The sequence below is a fragment of the Strix uralensis genome, chromosome 1 (genome assembly GCF_047716275.1).
Source record: "Strix uralensis isolate ZFMK-TIS-50842 chromosome 1, bStrUra1, whole genome shotgun sequence".
NCBI lineage: Eukaryota > Metazoa > Chordata > Aves > Strigiformes > Strigidae > Strix > Strix uralensis.
This window is the reverse complement of record NC_133972.1, coordinates 29,717,504-29,737,355: the sequence shown is the minus strand read 5'-3', so window position 1 is coordinate 29,737,355 and position 19,852 is coordinate 29,717,504. Positions and strand designations below refer to the sequence as shown.

Sequence of the window (19,852 nt, the reverse complement as noted above, 5' to 3'; positions counted from 1 at the left end):
CTGGAACACTTCAGCACTCCCTTGATTTTTTTGGCACCGGGAATTTATGACCCAGATTCTGGGACACTGTATGGCCCCATCCTACCCCTGTCTGAATTAGGCTATTCACTGAGCTTCTCTCTCTGTGCTTCCTGCAGATCCTAGCAGAAAAGACAAACTATAGTGAAGCACACTGACCTGTCACTGAAGTCCTGACATGGGCTGAGGAGTCTCAATAGATCGGGTATTTGAACAGGAAAATCTATGCCTCCTTTAAGCCACCTTTAAGCAATCAGAGTAACATTAAGGAAATATGGTAAAAGACTCATTTAGAAGTGAATTTCATCGCTTCCTGGATGGTTTTCAGGAGGTCTGTTTTGGAATGACTGAAAGGATACGGCACAATTTATGTGATTTCAGAAAAGGGGAGCATGATGTCAAGAGCACACAATGCAGCCAGCAGCCTTTCAGTGCGATGAGAAGCATTACTTGCAGATTTGCATTCTTTAAAGGATTTTTATGCATCATATTCTGTTAATTACTTAGTTATTAGTCCTTGTGAGAAGTCAATGCATGCTAGCAGATAGAAACCCACCTAGCTGACATTAGAAGCCTTTCTCATGAGTTCATCAGAAGCAGGAAAATCTCTTGCAAACGCACATGAAATAGGAAGAACTAGCCAGCTGCAGTATTTTTAAGTTTAGGCGAAAATGTCACTGGGATTATTTAACAAAGAAATAGGAAGAGACAATAAACCAAGTTATTTCAAAACAATTACTCAACAAAGATTCATTTTATGTACTGCAAAAATCACTTCTGTTGTCTGGATATAACATGAGAGTAGGTGCCAATGATGTTTCTAATCCTTAAATATCTCAGCAGTGCTTCCAAGTTCCCAATTTCTGTATGTTTGGTAGCATGGACTCCACCTACACCGTAACCATGAGTCAGAAAAAGTACAATACTTCACAGCTCAAGCACGGAGAAACTTTTCCTTGTACATGTGGAATGGTGAGAACACATTCAATTTTTTAATCCCCTTTAGTAGTTAAAAGGGGGAACGTATTTGGACATGTCACTACCCCATTACCCTTGGCTGGTACATTTCTATTAGAGAGAGAAAGGTTTGAGGTGATAAAAAGTTTACATAATGTAGCTAAGCATAAACTGCAGGTTATGTAAAGATTAAAGCAGCAGGGTCAGCACAGGGACAGAAGTATCTGTTAGGCCAACACAGCCGGTGACCTGACAGTCAGTTCTGTTAGAGGTTTGTTTTGTTCCAGGTTAATATTATTCACACTAAATATGCAACTTTCAAGTGTGGCTCTGCCGTGGCCTCTCCCATTCCTTACTGCGATGCTTGCCGCGATGGCAATGCCCACTCGCGCGGGAGGCGAGATTCATTTACCCGACTACGATCACGCTACAGCACCTCTCTCCAGCCGGGATGCTGTAGCCATCCGGCGGGTTGGTGGCCTGGCCGGGGGCTGTTTGTGCCATCAAGCCCTGCTGACGCGACGCGGTAGCCCTGTGGGCGAAACCACCACGTTAAACACCAAAGTGTGACCATAAAGTACCGGCCTCGGCCCTCTCCCCGCGCTGGGGAAGGCACCGTGTGCTCTCGCACGCCGCCCCCCCCCGCCCAGGTAACACGTCCCTCCCCGCCCGGACCCTCCGCTCCCCCGGGGGCACCCGGCGTGGCTCCGGCTGCTCCGTCAGGCGGGGAGACGCGGTGGCTTCGCGGAGACAAAGGCCGCGGGGAGGTGCGGGCCGCGGGCCGGCAGGACCGGGGGGGGCGGTGGGGGGGGGAGGAGGGGGCGACCGGCGGACGGAACAAAGAAGCAGAAAAAGACGAGAAGAGCAAAGAAAGTTGATACCGGCCCCCGCCGCCCCCCCCCGCCCTGTCCCGGCCGCCCCCCGCCGCCCCGCTCCCCGGACTTTCGCGGGGGGCCCGCGGCGCAGCCGGGCACACGCGGCGGTGTGAGGCCGCGGTAACCTGGCCGCCGCCGCCCCCCCGGTCAGGGCTCCCCCATCCCCTCCCGCCGCCTTCCTACTCGGCCCCGGTGACCCCGCCCCCCCCCCCCCCCCAGCTTCCCTTTAACGCGCGCTCCCGCCGGCGGCTCTTCCCCCTCCCCCCGGCCCGGCGGCGCGCGGCCTCCAGCGGCACCCCCGGGCGCGCGCCCGCGCCCCCTCCCCCCCCCCCCGCCCGCCTGTCACTTTCCCCCCCCGCCCCCTCGCCGAAAGCGCGCGCGCGCGCCCGCCCACCCCGCCCCTCCCTCGGCGGACCGCGAGCGCCGGGGCTAATTGGCTGGCGGGCGCGCGCGCGGCGCCGGGCGGGCGGGGGCGCGCGCGCGCGCGGAGGCGGTGGCGGCGGTGGCGCGCGCGCGCGCGCGGCAGCGGCTTCACTTCTCTCCGGGCAGCGGAGGCAGGAGCGGCGGCGGCGGCGGTGGGAGAAGCAGCAGCAGGAGGAGCAGCGGCTGCCGCTGCTGCTCCTCGGGAGAGAGGGGAAAGAAAGAGGGGGGCGAGGAGCGCGGGGGAGCGGGCTCATGACTCCGTGAGCGGCTGCAGCCCCTTCCCAGCCCCGCGCCCGGCCGGAGTCGGGGCGACCGCGGCGGATTGTCCCGCAGCTTGTGCCCGGCGCCAGCGAGAGAGAGAGAGAGAGCGAGAGAGAGACCTGCGCTCGCCTGCAGGTAGCGGCGGTCCTTCCCCCCCCCGCCCCGGGGTACACCTCTGCCCCGGCTTAGGTCCCCCTCTGCCTCCCCTCCCCCCTACAGGCTCCTGTCCCCCTGTCCCTCGCCATCCCTCTCTCACGGCAGCGCCCCCCCCCCTCCCCCCCCGTTTAACTGCGACCCTCGGTCTCTACCTTCATCCTTCATCTCCCCTCCCCCCTCCGCATCCCCCCTTCCCCCACTTGTCATCCCCGGCCGTGCCCTTTCTTAGCAACAGTCCCGTCCGCCCCCCGCCACCTCGGCATCTCTGCCACCGCTCCCCGCGGCTCCATCCATCCTCCGGTCACCGCTCCAGCCTCCATTGCTCCTCAGCACCCCCACACCCCTTCAGCAACTCTTCCGTGTCCATTTGTCCTGCTTGCCCTGCCGCGGGCGGGAGCAGCGGCCGCCCCCCCCCCGCCCCCCCCCCCCCCCCGCCCCTTCCCGGCTCCGCTCCGCGCCGATCGCGTGGTCCCGTCGCCACTCGCTGTGCCCCTGGGTCGCTCCGGAGCCGGGGTACCCTCTGCCCCCCCCCGCCCCCCCATGACCGACCCCCGAGGGTACACTACCCCCACACCCCCCCCGCCGCAGCGGTGGGCGCCCCGGGCTGAAGCCCCTGGGGAGGCACACACGCCCCCCCAGAGCGCCCCGAGGAGCCCCGCAGCCCAGCCCCCTCCCTTCCCTCATGTGCCCCCGACGTCTTCCTCTTGCAGTCTCCTCCTCCTCCTCCTCCTCCTCCTCCTCCTCCTCGTCTCCCCGGCTGTCTCCTACTTCTCAACCCGGCCCGGCCGCCGCCTGCCCGGCCGCGGGGGTGCGGGTGGCGTTTGGGGGTGCCCATGCCCCCCCGCCCCTCCCCGGTACGGCTCGATGCCCCACGCTGGGTCTCCCCGACGGGCGGGGGGAGACGGGCGAGTCCGTGTGTGCCCACCCGCGGCCGTGGGGCCGTGGGAGCCCGGGGCTGCCGTCCCGTCCCTCGGGGTGCCCCTCTCAGCGGCGGACCCTGCCCGGCCAGAAACCGGGGTCCTTCTGCGTCCCCTCCGGTGATGTTTTGGTCCTTTTGCCCTTTACGGTTTCTAATGAAGATGAAGTAAGGCGGCTGCTGCTGTTGCTGCTCTTCGTGGATCCTGCAGAAATATTCAATTTATCTTGGCTTATAGGAAATTAAGACCGCTTTAGAAAGACATCATCGCTAGCTTTGCTGCCCTAGGGACCCATCTGCACATTGCCAGGATCTCTCTGTCCCTGACTGCTGGATTTATTTTTTATTTTTTGTGGGGTGGTGGTTGGCTTTTTTTTGTTGTTGTTGTGGTTTGGTTTTGGGTTTTTTTTCATTTTGAAAGGAGGGGAAGGTGCCGGTGGATATGTATGACAGAAGCAGGATCTTTTGGACACTCTTCACTTAGAATTGATAGTTGTAGTTACACTTGTAATCTGTGTCTCTGCTGAATCATCTCACGTTAAGGGAGAGACTTTCAAGTCCCCTTTCACTCCTTCCTCTGTCCCCTCTGCTCATTTTTCTCAGCACAACAGCAGGGAGGTTAGCAACCCTCGTCTGAATGTAGAATAGCCTGGCAGCTGGGGACCTGGACATCGTGGGTCTTTCCTCTCACTCCGTGTGACAGTTGTGAACGCACTCATGGCTGTCCAGATTCAAGGAGTATCTTGTATTTCTCTGTCTCTGTTCCTGTCAGTGAAATGTTTTCCTAACAGTGTCATCCCCTTGGTTGATTTTTTTTTTTCTTCCCCACTCTCTTATTTGTTCACGTGTGTGTCTTTTAAGTTTGACTACATTTGAAGTGTCTAACTTCAGGCCCTTTAAAACACACTTTCGCTGTGATACTGAGCATCCCTTGAACTATGCAAAATTTCTGTAATTGCAGATATCATGAGGGGAGAGGGCATGGAAAGAACTGCCTGGATGTCAGAAAGGGGAACAGAGAGAGAAGGAGAGAGGAAAAAAACCCAAGAGACTAGCCAGACATCAAATGACAGATTTAAGCATTTTCCTGTTGTAAATGCTGGCATTACATGTTACAGTAATTATATGCTCTGGGCTACTGTTACAGTGTTTGTCTGCTGGATAGTAACCTGAACTTATTAAGTGAATACAGTTGTTTTTGGATAATAGTAATATTTATAGCCAAGATTATTCACAGCAGATGTCCTGTGCATATAGGCTTTATTAAATATGCTTTTAACTTTCTGGCCTGCAGTGTTAAAGCCTATGTACATTTTGAAGAGAGTTTTTCTCTTTAAAACTAGATGTATTAAGCAAAGACTGGAACTAAAATCTAGAGTAAATAAAGGCCATCAAAAATGTTATAAAAAAAGATGAAATTGTGTTTTAGCTGTATGTAGAAGCAAAGAAAATGGGTACCTGCTATCAAAATTGCATTATAGTTATTAAATGCATATTTTGACTTGACAGAATAAGATACTTTTGTGGTTTATTACCTCTAAATCTTCTGTTGCTTTTATCTTAAAATCTGACAACCAGGATGTAAATATCTAAACATTACCCTGCGAAAATATGTGAATTATGTTAAATATAATGTAGCTGTACTCTAGGAAAAATTGTTCTCTAAAAATGAACTAATTTTGTATTTTAATTTTAGGACATAAACTCTTCATTATTTCAGTTACTTCAGTGAGCAGGCTAGGTGTTGTGTATATAATTTATATAGGAAAATATATTTATAAATTCCAAAATGTAGCTTAAGCTGATGAAGGGAAACCTAGTCCCATATCCATCACTTGCTATTACTTGCTGTTTCTTCTAGCATCTAAACATTTTGAAGGGATGCCATACTTCCAGATTTCCTTCTCAGTATAGCTTCATAAATTAGACAAAAAAGATCTAATTCGTCCAGAAGACAGTTGGATTGTGTCAATAATGCCTGAAAAGATTAGCTGTTCTACTCCACAGTGTGTACTACTGGATAGAATTAGATCTTGGTAAGGCTTTTACAGAAGAGGAGTAAATTTATTTCCTTACATGCAGCTATAACTAGAACACTTACGACCTTTTTAAAAAGCGTCTCTGTTGGCATTGATGTTACTTTACTTTTCCTTTGTTGTCTCTTTCCATAAGTATGTTCAGGGAGATGAACTTTGTTTAATCCACTGAATGAGCACAGTTGAATCTGAGCCTACAATCTCATTATTGTCCCTTGAGAGAGTATTAAAACATATAATAGTCAAGGTGAATAGTTTTGTTCTTTGTGCATAGGTAGAAGGAGAAGCAAGTGGAAGTTCACAGCAATTTAAAACTCTTGGTGTATGAAAGAGGAAATCCTTGGTTCAGACAGATTCGATCAGAAAACCACCCAGATACATGGGGGTTGCGTGGGTGTTAAGCAAGTAGCATTTGGGCCTATGTGCTTTGAAGGCAGTTATTTTATTAAAATCTCTAGTGGAAGATATATAAAATACATATATAAACTACAGGTTTGGAGTTAAAGGAAAGACCTTCTGGGTTTGGGTTTGGGTTGGGTTTTTTGCGTAAAATTTTCTAACAGTCATTGCCACCACGTATGCTAATTCAGTAAGAGTTTTTCATGGACATCTGCCCTTCATTAGAACGGTTTGAGAAGTCATGACAGGTGTAACAGTGGGCCTGTAATTCCTCATCTGTCAGCATATTGTTAGCTATTTTCACTTCTTCCTTCATTTTAAATAGTATAACTAGTATCAGAAGTGTGTAAATAAAGCATTGACTTCTGAAATATACCAAGATTTCTTGTCACTCTCATTCTCTGACAGCTTTGTTGCCTCCTGTTGCCTGAACAGAATTGGTCAGGAAAACACTTCCTTATATCCTCTACCAGTGTGCTTACGGCTCTACCATTTTAGTAAATACAAACAGTCCTGTGTTAGTGCCTTTTGGTTCTGTGAATGTTTCCATCGAGCATGCCAAGATGTGGATTTTGTAATGTGGAAACCCAATGAGCCCACAAATCTATTTCATATGGGATAACAGAGAGTCTTAAGATAGTAACAGCTCTTAGTTTTTAACAAACTATGCTAGATTTGAACTGGTGGCTTAGTGATGAGGTAGCTAACTCATGATATTGCCGAGCAGTTGAAAAATATTATTCACAGTGAATGGTATTATACTTGCAGAATTATGTTTCCTGCTTAACTACCGTAACTTATGCTTTTCATATATATAAGGGTTTATTATTTGTTTGGTATGGGGTTTAAAATGACCAACTGTCTGAATTATTGTTAAGATGCTTATGGCAAAACTCTTCAGTACTAAAATTACTGAAGTCTCTAACACAAGCACTATGTATTAAGACAAAGACATAAATCTTTGGCATGTAAGAAATACTATTGAACAGTTTCTTTTGAAAAAGCTAACGTTTGTTGTTTGTTTTTTGTTCAGTGCAGCATCTGCCATGTCTACAGAGGGGCAGAGAGTTGATGATAGTCCAAGCACTAGTGGAGGCAGCTCTGATGGAGATCAGCGTGAAGGTGTTCAGCAGGAACAAGAAAGGGAGCAAGTTCAACCCAAGAAAAAAGAGGGCAAAATATCAAGCAAAACAGCTGCTAAGCTGTCAACTAGTGCTAAAAGGTACAGTGTTCTTTCTGGCTGTTTTTCTTTTTTCAGCTGACCATCAGATGTATGTATTGACTCAGTGTATTAATTTTCTTATTGTTTTATTATAACACTACTATGTCAGTGTAATAGCCTTTTGAGACTGGTCACAATAATGAGACCTGTATACTTTTTTCCTTTCTTTGACAGATTGGCTCTTTCACATGGTTTTAATAGTAGCTTGCATGATAAAAGCTGACATTTTTTTATTGCTAGTAAAACTCAGACAGTTTTGTAGCCTTATAAAATATATCTCTGTATGTGTATGTATGACTGATGTTGAAACTTGTCAGTGTAACTTACAGTTAATTAACCATAAACATTTCAGACAGTTCAGTAACTCAGCATGTTAGGACTACCATAATACCTATTGCTGTAAAGTACTGTGTTTCCTTTTCCCAGATGGTCAGGTCAGAAATATTTGAGTGAACAACAAATGCATGTTGGTTTCATTACTTTAAACTGTGGTCTGTTTTAATACCCATTTATTCTCCTTCTCTTTTCTGCTTGAGAGGAAAGGTGGGTTTGTAGAATAGCTATTTAAATTATTCTGTTCTATTACGTCAATCTCCAGATAACTGTTGTCTTGCTTGGACCAGACAGAAGGAATTTACAGCTTAGTGTTGCTCCATTAGTACACGTAGGGGTGTTAGTGTACGCAACGGAATTCAAATGGGGTTATAGTGATTGAAGTTAAAAAACACTTTTAAAATTATCTGACAAGAGACCAATTCTGTGGACTGTCCTGATGCAGAATTCTCAGATCCTGTTTCTTTGCTAATTCAAGGCTGCGTAAACTACAAGAATTGGAGTTGTCCCACTATGGTGCTGTGGTAAAGGAGAAGCATCAAGGCCCTGTTGCCATAATTTATAACATATGCATGTAGTAGGAGTCTGTAAATACTGGTATATAAATGTGCGTGTACGTTTCTTCAGAATTCAAGTCTTTGTCTTGGCTTAATCTGTCCCTTACCATTTACATACTTTTCTGAACTGGTCTCTTCTGTCTTTCCAGTGAGGTATTGTCATGCTTTTCTTCTGCCATAGATACCTTCCGTACAGCTAGCTTTCTTCTTTTTTTCTTCCCCAGGGAAATGCTTTCTGAAGACCCATTCCTACTATGACACAATTAGATTACCTAGTCGTATCACTTACAGGATGGCCGGCAAAGCTTGCCCATGTTTCCTTTTATGACTAAAAGAAAAAAAAAAAACAATCCAGCTTTCACTTCAAACCATGATGCTATTCGTGTAGTTAATCCTCACAGCCGTTATGGTTTCTGGTCTTCTTTTCTTTTGTCTGCTTCCTGCTTTTGTTATTTTTTAAATATTAGGAATATTAGACTAGTCATGACTTTTAAGGTCATAAAATACAGTTTTTAACATTTTTAGAAAAGAGTCTGTGTATTCTGAACTTTGTACAATGCCTAGTGTAATGATGCCACAATTCTGACAAGGGCCTGCGGACACTATCCTATTAAAAAATTAATAACGATATGTCAGGAATTGGTCTATTAATCTTAGCTTTGTATCTTCAAAGCTTAGAGCTTTTATCAACAAGCATTTCACAGTGATAAAATTACTTAAACCTTTTAAAGTTTAATCATATCTGCTTATGGTTCTGCTGAAACTAATTATGCCAGTTGCTGACATCAGTACGTTTGCCAGTTAGACTCTAAAGCCAGTTTCACATGTGTACTAATATTGAGGGAAAGCCTTTGATTATGCATTTTAAAAGCCAAGATGATTTATAAGAGTTCTGTAGATGTGTGAACAATAAATAATATTTTTGAAAGAAATGTGTTTTAGAAGTGCTGGTTGTCATAGCCTTTTGTAGAAGGATCACAGCAACATGGTTTTTATAGTAACAGGGTTTTTTTATTAGTGTCATAGTATTTTTTCCTTTGTGGGTGGTTTGTCACTGTGTTAGAATTGAACATTTAAACAACATATAGAACATTTCTATAAACAGTCTTCATCTGGCCAGGTTTTCATATTACAGGTTTTGTTTCTTTGCTTTTTAATTAAAATTGGTAATGACTCAAGAAAGGAAAAACAGAAACTAAAGCAGAGGATAAAAAGGGGAGGAGTAATGTGAAGGAAGGAGGGAAGGAAAAATGGCATAGAGTCCACAATATGTGATAAGTATTATAGAAACTGTCTATGTACAATATCTTCATAGTAATATTATTACTTTTGTTCATTAGAAATGAATAATAGTGTGGGAATAAGGCTATACTCCCTCAATGGGAATGTTGTTCTAGACCAGGTTAAAAAGTTATCTTTTAAAAATTGAAATAAATTGAAGTAATTCAGCTGTCCTGGTGCAAAAAGACTGAATATATGCTTAGCAACTTTTCCTTTTCTAGCTTTGAATTCTGTGGCATTGAATTCTGTATGGCATTACTCTAAAGTCACAATAATCTTCACTTAAGTGTTTCACTATGCAGTTCCCTCTAATAACTCCCTTACAGTTAAAGCAGTCAACTCTGCTAAAATCAGTATAAACCCAAAACAAGAGTGTACTGCAGTTGCTTCTTTGATCAAGGTTCCTTAATTCCTGTTTAGAGTAGAGAACACTGGCAAGTTTAACGCAGCACTGGAGCTAAAGTCACAGACTACAGACTCGATTCTAACCTGAATTTGGAAGTCACATTTTCTCACTTGGAAAGCTTTTTCATTCATATGGAATTGTAGTCACAGTATTTTTGGATTACATTAGGTTACCTACTGTATATCTTGGATTAGAATGAAGATTTGTGCATCTGTATTTGGAAGACTTATGTTCTGCTTTTTATTTGTATGTTTATGTAGTCAGTTAGATTTAAAGAATTTTCGGTAGCATTAGGTTTTATATAAATCAAGACTTAGCAGTGTGCTGAATTTTGCTTGTGTAAAAGTAAACTGCCACCATGTCTTATGTGTGAATATACTTCTCCCGCAGCTTACTGCTTTCCAAAATGATCTGATTATGGAGGCTATATGAAACCACTTGAATTTATATTTGAGTAAGATTTTTGTTTTTAAGATATGGAATTTCTTCTGTTCACATAGCTATAGATGGCACTAAGAAGGCAGAATGCCATCACATGCCATCCTTCGCTGTTAATACTCTTAGGACTAGCTGCTATACAGGTGTAATAGCTTACAGCATATGTCATACAGTGTACCAGTCCTTCAATTTTCCACACCCAGAGGGCATCACCTTAAATAGCAACCTTTCTTACCTAACATGTCAAGATTGAGAAACTCGCTGCATATCACAATTACAGTTCAGACACGGAATTGAATTGCTGTCCTTGAAAACAGCAGGCATCTTGTTACCTCTTAAGTAGCAAATCTTAGCATGACCTTTGGATTGAGAGAAGTGTAACCATTCTTGGCTGACATAGTAGCTCAACAAATAAATGTATTGTTTTGCTTGGCTTCTGAAGTTGATAGTTGAAAATCTGTCAACCTTTGGTCCAGTCCTAGAATTTTTTTTATAAATATCTGTGCCCACAATGAATTGTGAACTTTAAAACTTTATTTGTAATCTTTTCTTTTCTTTATTGAAAGAAGTTACAACCTTAAGGAGCAGTGAATAGATAATGGATTAAATTTGTTTGAAATTCAACAAAATAAAAATAAGCTTTTTTTTTCCCCTCTTTTTTTCTCAGAGAACTTTATCACAGCACTATTTTCAAGGAATCTGGAAATTATATTTAGCATGTTGGATATGATGGCAATATATGGAGTGCTTTTTCTTATAAGAAATATTTTTGTCATATATTGTGCATCTAGTATGGAGGCGAGACTATTTCTTTTCCTCCAGCATGAATCTAACCATCTTTAGATCAATTTCCTGCTCAGTCACAGTTTATATAAGATTGAAATACATACCAGTGATTGCATTTCTTAGTATTTTCTGATTAGCATATTCTTTAGTACGGAGTATTGGTTCACCTGGCTTTTATGGATAAAGAAGCATGTATTTTAAAATAGCTTGTTGTCCTATAGTCCTTTATTTTGCTTCTTTTCCTATTAATCATATTGGGAAATCCTCTGACATGTTCAGTTCTCTCTTAGCTTTAGAGAACTTTAACTGTTTCATGAAGGAAACAACACAGTCCCCCTAGGCTTGGAACAGCAGTAAATATGTGTCTCTGAGAATTAATAATATTTGAAATCTGCAATGTACTTTCATGCTTCTGAATTTAGGGGCAGATTAACCTTTGCACTATTACTGGAAGGCAACTATGATTGTTCTTTTCTGTTAGTAAAATGGAGGGAAAAAATGTTTTTGTGTGTGTATATATATATATTTATGAGAAAGAGGAGTCAAAGGACTTCTTTAAGACCAAATAAAGAGTATCAGATCCGACATTGCAAATTAAGTGTCCTGTGTGTACAGCCCAGGGCTTTGATTACTATCAAGGTCTTCTCTCCCTGCCATCACCCCACTCCCCAATATATAGTAAACCGATATGTCATTAGTTTAAATATAATGATTTAGTTTAGTTTAGTAATGGTTAGTTTAAAATAATTATTTTAAATGAGAGTCCTTTTTCCTCTCTGACACAGTTAAACATAACTGTACCGAGGCAGAAAATCCAAAGAAAGAGATGCAAAAAGGGACCCTGCAAAAATGTTTTGTTGCCAGAAGCCACATATTCTTGCGGTGAACCCTCTGTGGTCTGTGAAGGAAGTGAGGCACACCCTCTCCTATGCCAGATTCTGAGGGCAACTCAATGGAGATACAAAACTAGTGCCAGAGCAGTGGAGTAACTCGTGCAGACAAAGGCCAGCTTGCACACTGGAGGTCTCTATCAGTGCAAGGCTCTCTGGGATGTTGTCTGACGATTTAATTGTAACTTTGAATGCATTGACATGTGAACAAGCTATTGCATGTCAGCTGCTCTACAGAAACTGTTTATGAATGTGCTCTCAGCATGAATGCAAGGTAGATTAAGGTTGCAACTAAAGAGGTGTAAGGTGTATATATTAATTTTAGTTTGGAATGCCACAGAGTAGGAGAATAAATATGGGTAACTTGCTGAGGAGCAATTTATGAATATATCGTATTAGTATGTTGTATCTTGTTTGTATAAAACTAATCATGAATGAAACATCTCTTTATCTTAGATGCCTGCAAAAGCAATTAGAACTTTTGAATGTAAATAGTAAGTACCATCTGATCAATTATCGCTTGAAGCAGAAAGGTATTTTGTTCTTGTTTGCTCAGTCATAGGAAAAGCTTGATAAAGGACTATTTTAGTGCTCTCGGCATTAGAAATTTTGAGTTGAACTAGAACGGAGGGAGAAAAGGAGAGAACTCTGTACCTTTTTGTTTTAAGAACGGAAGGGACAGGGGCTAGGATTTAAGAGGAAGAATGGAAGGTTTTTGCTCTAGGACTTAAGCTGCACTTGTCAGTCCATTCTTGATGTGTCTTGGACTCATTGTAATGTAATGAAATATTAACTGCTCTTACTACTATATGTAAAGCAAAGGAATAATCCCTGATTCTATAGAAGTTCAATGTCGTCATTCTGTAACTTCCCAAAAGGCAGAAAAAAGCAAAACAAGCCATAAAACATGACATTGAAGGAGATTCCATGCTACCTAGGTTTTCTGTGATTTGAATTTGTGATAGTATAAATTTCAAAAACACAGTAGAAATTTGACATCTACAGAAGAAATATTTTAAGCATCTCCCACACTTGCAAGATCTCCCTTCTAAAAGGTGTGAACTGTTGGGATTGTTTAAATTGAGTAACTTTTTAAAAGCAACATGTTTGTTGTGCTTAGACTTCACTAATCAGATTTTCCCTTTTAAAAAATGTGGTGGATTTTCAGTGTTACTGCAATGACCTGCTGCAAATATTGATTAAGCAGCCTCTGCCTGTATTCTTACAGGAAAGGAATGATATTTATTGGGGAAATTCTATGTACTGGAGGTGTAAATATTTCAATGAGTAGAAAAAGCAAATGAACATTGAATTTTTTCCCCTCTGCAGGAGTAACTATTGTGTGTGGATGTGGAGTTGGGGTGCATAGAGGTTAGAAGAAAAGCTAAGCATCTGAAATAGTGTTTTTATCTTTTCAACTATATCGGCTGTGCTAATAAACGTTTATTACCTCTACCTACAAATCTTGACCACTTATGTCCTAATTATTTCAGAATGTGAATGATAAAGGATTGGAGTTTCTGGTTCAGGCCAGTTCCTCTACTGCCTTTGGTTCATTTATTCATTGTGGCCATAAAATCAACCTGTAGTGGCATAAGGGGAATTTTGATAGTGGCTGTGAGACTCCTTAGCATGTAAGATTGTTTTTGGATCTTAACATTATATAGGGAATTAAACTGCTCATTTTTATGTTATATATGCCAATATACCTGAATGTTTATTTTTATAAACCATTTTCTTTCCCTGTGTTTATGTGCAAAATGGGTGACAGTCATTTTTAACAAGATATGTGTGTACTTCAGGTCAGGCCTGAACTTCTGGGTTGTGGCTTGAGCATGTGTCTCAGGAATTTGAGTGGTATTATCATGCAGGTTTTCTTTCTTAATGTAGGGAATAAGAGGAATAGCAATCTGTTCCTGTACATGAAATCTTGTGAAGGATAGGGGAAGAAGAAAATGTGAGGGTACATTATATTGTTTTTCTTTTCCTTCCTCCCTCTAAATGTTCATGATTTTGCACTGGAGTAGCCTATTAAAAAGCCTTGGGCGTTGTTTGTAGGGAAGGTGGCCATCGCAGTCCTGCTTATGGCATCATACTCTGGCAAGTCTTTGGGAACTGTAAACTCTTACAAGTTCCTTTGGGAACTCTGTAAACTCCTACTCTGTACGTTTAAATTTCTTCAGAGGGCAAGATGCTGGCTCTCATGCAGACACTGGTGTAAGGGAAAAGAGCCCATATTGCCAGATGTGGCAGAGATCAGGAATTCAAGGACTTGGCATGGGAGCATCAGGCTGGGAATATCCAGAAATCCTTAACAATGAAGTTGCTCTGCCTGGAGGAAGAAGTCTGGCAGGATGCATCTAAGGAGTGCATTGCTGCAGGAATCTGTACTGAACCTGCCCAGCTTCACGTCTTTATCAGTGACCTGGAGGATGTGGCAGAGCGCACTCTCAAGTTTGCAGATGACAAGTTAGAGGGGAGCAGTTGGTACATGCAGGGGCCAGGCTACTGCTCAGAGGGACCTCGGCAGGCTGCAAGAAAGGGTTGACAGGAAACGCCTGAAATTCAACAAGGCCAAATGTAATATCATGCATGTGGAAAGGACTAACCCTTGTAACAATACAGGCTGGGTAGCAGCTCTGCGGAGAAGGACGTGGGGCCCTGAGAGACAGCAAGCTCAATGTGAGGCAGCAACAAAGGCTAACTGCCTCCTGGGATGTATTAACAGGAGCATAGTCAGTAGGTAGATGAAAGTGATTTATCTCCCTTTACTCAGCTCTCATTAGACTGCATCTGGAATAACATGTACCCAGTTTTGGGCCCCCCAGTACAAAGAAGGCACTCATTGGAGCAAGTCCAGCAGCAGGTCCCCAGCCTGGCCAGGGAGCTGGAGCACTTCACTTTGAGGATTGGCTTTGGGGGGACCTGGTAGCAGCCCACGAATACCTAGGAAGAGGTTGTAGAGAAGACTGGGATGGGCTTTTCCCAGGAGGGTGAGAGACAACTATCCTGTGAAGTTGGGGGTCAGTACAAGATATGTTACGAAGCTAAATATTTTGGAGAGCAAGAGCTATGAGACATAGAGGCAGAGGGGAAATAGAGAAGGAGGGTTTATGAGCCATTTAATTGTTGTGTAAGTGAGCAAAGGAGCTGAGAACCCCAACCTGTAGAAAAACTGGGATTTTCTAGGTGACTGCTCATGGCATAACTTGTCCCAGACTGGAGGCTCATTTTTCAGAAGAGATTTGATTTTTAATTCCACATTTTCTCGAGCAGTTTCATGAAACCGTATAATATCAGCTTTCCATCAGAAATTATAAGAATTGTGGGTTATTACTATTGATTGCTGTAGAAATGTTCATAAAGTTGAAAGAAATATGTTGCAAAAAAGTCCTGATAACCTTTTTTTTTTTCTCTTAAGAATTCAGAAAGAACTTGCAGAAATTACATTAGACCCTCCTCCTAACTGTAGGTAAGTTCACCTGGATTTTATTAATTTGGAATATGGAAATAGAATATATGAAATTATGGAAATTGCATAGGGGACTAGAGTAAATTTTAGATATTCCTTTGTGCTGGTTACTTAGTAATTTTGGAATATGAGTTGATAGATAACATGTTTCCCTACATACAAGGAATTGATATGACATGCTTCTGGTGACAAAAATAATGGTAAAAACTGATGAACCCTATGATGCATTAGTAGATACACGGTAAAAATCAAATCACACTTCATTTGAGGTATTATGTCAATAGCATTTTGTTTGATTCTGTAAAATGTAATATTGGTGGCAGTTGCTGGTATGTTTGATTCCTTTTTCTTGCAAATTGTTAACACACTGTGAATATAATGGAGAAGGAAAAATGTTATAGGCACAAACTATTATTAATCTGACTGTGTTTATGTGATCAATTACGATATTCAGTGGAAACTTCCTGAAATAGAGTATGTCATTGCAAAGGCTTTCTAATAATGACTTTGTGCTTGTTTGTTGGTGGTTGGTTTTTTTTTTTCTGTCAGGTACGTTTACTTTTGGTGTGTTTAAAACATGGCTTTGAGATGAGTAATGAGGTAGGCCTTGAAACCCTCGCTGCCTGGTAGCCGGGGTGGTATACAGTTGTTTTCAGATGACTGTCTCGGGCTTCTTATCTGTCAGCTTGACATATGGTCAGTGTTGGAGCTGGGCCAGGGCTGCACAGCGCTGCTTAAAGGAGCCCCTGCCACTGCACCTCTCGCGGTGCACGGTCGGGCTCAGTGCAGACGAATAGCTTCCCTCCAGTCCTGCCAACCCATTTCAACTGATGTGGTTAGTAGGATTCATTCTATTAGTGCAGTAAAAAGAAAGATTGATAGAAATGGCTGATTGCATGCAGCTTTTATAATGAATCCCAGTACGTTTCAGTATCGAATTAACTAAGCAACTGGTAGTAAAAATGACAGTCAGCTTTATTGTTTTGGTCTCTTGACAAAAGTATGTGTGAGAAAATATTCTAACAAGATTTGATGTGGTTGTGCTGGATCTCAAGATATAAGTCAAGTGGCTATGTACTAAAGCGCTGCGTAGTGAAGTAGCCTTGCAATAATAGCGTTCAAAGAGTATTTCAGTCAATTAGGATGAGCAGTTCTTTGCTAGATAAAACATTTTAATAGCTAAGCTGTTCTGTCATACTTATGACTGTGCGCAAGCCTTCAATCACATCAAAGCTGTTTCATATGGCAGATCTTTACTTAGGTGTTGATGACTGATGCCTATTAGTGGACTGATTTGCTGAGATGAATATAAAACTTCAGTCTGTTGTAGAAGAATGCGTAAGTCTTTGAACTGAGTCTAAAAGGCTTATAGTTTTTACAGCAGTGTCATTTGTTCTAGTTTTCTGAATCCTTCCCTTTGTAACAAAGCAGTTGTTTCAGTATACAAGATACTGTTACTTGATTTTCTTTTGCTAGCAAGTGTAAAGTGAGCGTTGGCTGTCTTAGTGGAAAGCCCTTTGGTGACTTACAATTTAAAAAAAAAAAAGTGAGCTGGAGATTCCCTGGGTTTTTTGAATTATTTACACTAATGATAAAATAGCAATAAAGTGCGCTGCATGATGCTGTTTTGCAAAATCAAAAAATTACATCTAACTTCATGCGTCTGCTGCTTTAACACTGTTCTTAAGATGCAGAATTATTTCATGTTGTGATCTTGATAGATAACCATTAGTAACTTTACTATTAGCAAATATGTTTTTATAGTCCATACGGAATCACTTCATTTAGTTTTATGCTCTGTTGGCATAGTCTAAACAGTGTTTTCATTTGAACTTCATCTATTTTCTATTATAGTTAAACATTACAAAATAAATACATCAGCCAGATAGGATTCTTCAGCATAATGAAGAAAGCCAAGCTATAGTACAGTATATCTTACCCTAAAGTATTGATACATCCTTTCTTGTTTTTAGTGAAATTCAGATCATTGTTATAAGAGGTATTAAAAAAAACATATTTCATAAAGATAAGTTCCTTACAGATGTAGGCTACTTGAAATGGTTGTGATTCCAGCTTACCTTCACTATGCGTCCTCTTTTATATATAAAATAAATGATGATTGGGCAATAGGAATGTGATAAATCTCAAAACTAAATGTCACAGAAGACATGACGGAAAGCTGTATTATTCAAGAATACTCTCTAAGTAGTTATTTAGGAAGTTCTGATGGGCAGGATGTTGAGCTGAATTGGAACTTGGGTGAAATATTGCAAGATGTGTTGCAAGACTTTCCGTTAACTACAGCAGGCCAAAGCTTCAGGTTTGTCTCGTTCAGGAAAAAACCCAAAATGGAACAGTGTCTGTAGTACAGTAGCATCCCTTAATGGCATGCTAGGCTACACAGTTGGTACAAGCTCCAAGGGAGTTGCAGCTTCCACTCCTGCAGCAGCTGCAATCTTAACACTTCCCCCGCCTCATCCCCATGAAGAGAATAGGCTGTATAATCTTCTTGTTTGTCTGGAAGACAAAAAAAGTCTTGCTCACACATGTGCCTTGTAGTTGGCACATTATCACTGCTGCGACTTGCAGCATCTTTCCAAAACTGTGGAAGGCTGTGGATTTCAGAGGTCCTAAAAAAATCTGTCACATTTGTCTTTAACAGAAGATTTAACTTTATGAGAAATCAGAGTTGCCTGCCTCCCTAGGTGTTCATATTCTGTAGTTTGGGTTCTGGGCAATGGAAAGAATCCTCTTGACTCCACAAACTTTGGATCATTCCTCAGGACTGAGAATGTATAATATTCTAAGCGTCAAAAAGTCAAGCTGGGGGGCGTGTGGGAGTTGAGCAGTATAATCATTGATATTTTTGGAGGAAGGCATGTCATAAAAAGCCTGTTATACTTAACATTTAACAGAAAGAACGGGATGTTTTTTGGTATGTGTTGTGCCCCATCGCTCCCCACCCCACCCTTTACTTTTGTATAGAGGTGAATTTACTGTCAAGGAGAGTCTTGAATGCTAAGCAGGTACGTTTGTATTTTAAATCTGCAGCATTGTGAAATTTTAGTTTGTCAGCAGACAGTATACCTAAATTGTAGACGTTTGCCACTCTTCTCTTTTTTTTTTTTTCCTCCTCATTGAAGTACCAGAGCTTGATTGCTAGAAATGTTGCACATACGCCTCTGAGTAGTGCAGAGCATACCTTTTTTTGCGGGCAATAAAAACCTCATTTTTAAGCATCATTTTCATATATTGCCTTGCTGGGAGAGGGGAATACTTGGGAATTCTTGTAGCTAAAAAAATGCCTTTCCAAACTTTCCCACATTTTGGACTGCATCTTGTCCAAGACAATAGGTTTCATAGAATACAACTTCTATTGTCGGCATTGTATACTATTTCCTTCTCGCTGGCAAGAGAACAACATCTGTGTGGCAACTTACACCAATTGCTTACATGAGAAAATAATATTTGGGAAGAATTTAATGTATTTTTAGCTTCTTTCAATGTGAACTTAGCAGCTGGAAACAAGGAGAGCCAGCACAAAGCAAATAGCAGCTCTCTATGGACAACACTTGGAGCAACTGCTCAAAATTTTCCTATTAAGTCACTGTTGTTACCTGTCTTCCACTTTGTGTTTTCTTTTGATGTTCTCTAGCACATTTGTCACTATTCTTCTCTTTTCTGTGTATTTACTGCAATTCCTTTTATGTGTTATACATTTTATTTGTTTTTCCCTGTAGCAATATGGTTGATGCTTGAGGCTCAGAAATATACTTTAAAGGGCTGTGCAGCTTAGTGGGTAAATTGACTGGTTCTCATTCCAAAACAATCAATTTAAAACCCTGCATGTAGTCTTATCTCTTCTATTAGTCTGGAATCATTACATTAATTCCTTGCTTCTTATACGATCTGCAAAATTGATAAACAGCCAACATACCTGATCCTAGTATTTTGCTTGTGAAAACTAATCACACTGAAAAGACTTAAAACACAGTTCTTTTTGGGGTGGTGTAGTGAAGAGCCAAGTGGAATGGCAAATTATTCAACTTGGCTTAGGGAGAGAGGTCAGCATGCCTCATGGATGCCTCTTGCGCTGTTAATGACTGTAGGGAGTCCAACATTCTTGTTCAATATTGCTCTGACTGATTTTGCTGAAATGGTGAGGACAGGATCTTCACAACTCTATGTGAATTCCATCAATTTAAGGTATTGTTCTTGGAGCCATTTGTTTAAACTCTTGCCTGGTGCTACTTTGAAGCTACGGAGTGTCAAGAGCAGAAAACAAATGTTAGCACAGTTTCATGGGAAGACTGGAAGGGAAAAGATTGTCAGCCTTGCTCTACGATGCAGAGAGATAGAAGTGTAGGGAACTAGAGCAGCAGGTACAGCACGTATCTGTCATGCTGCCCTGGCCTACTCGAGTATC

At 42.2% G+C, this 19,852-nt stretch overlaps 1 protein-coding gene across 2 annotated transcripts in view; it reads left to right on the top strand.

The window, feature by feature from the left end:
* Positions 1 to 2,398: 2,398 nt before the first annotated feature.
* UBE2E2 (ubiquitin conjugating enzyme E2 E2) overlaps positions 2,399 to 19,852 on the top strand; it is a 219,976-nt gene continuing 202,522 nt past the window's right edge. Inside the window, exons 1-3 of one of the 2 annotated variants that reach the window (XM_074891803.1) lie at positions 2,399 to 2,669; positions 7,080 to 7,263; positions 15,376 to 15,426. In XM_074891803.1, the coding sequence (XP_074747904.1) occupies positions 7,088 to 7,263; positions 15,376 to 15,426 (227 nt within the window). In that variant the 5' untranslated portion in view covers positions 2,399 to 2,669; positions 7,080 to 7,087. Of the gene's footprint in view, positions 2,670 to 7,074; positions 7,264 to 15,375; positions 15,427 to 19,852 lie in introns of both variants that reach the window. The other variant, XM_074891793.1, reaches the window with a different exon arrangement.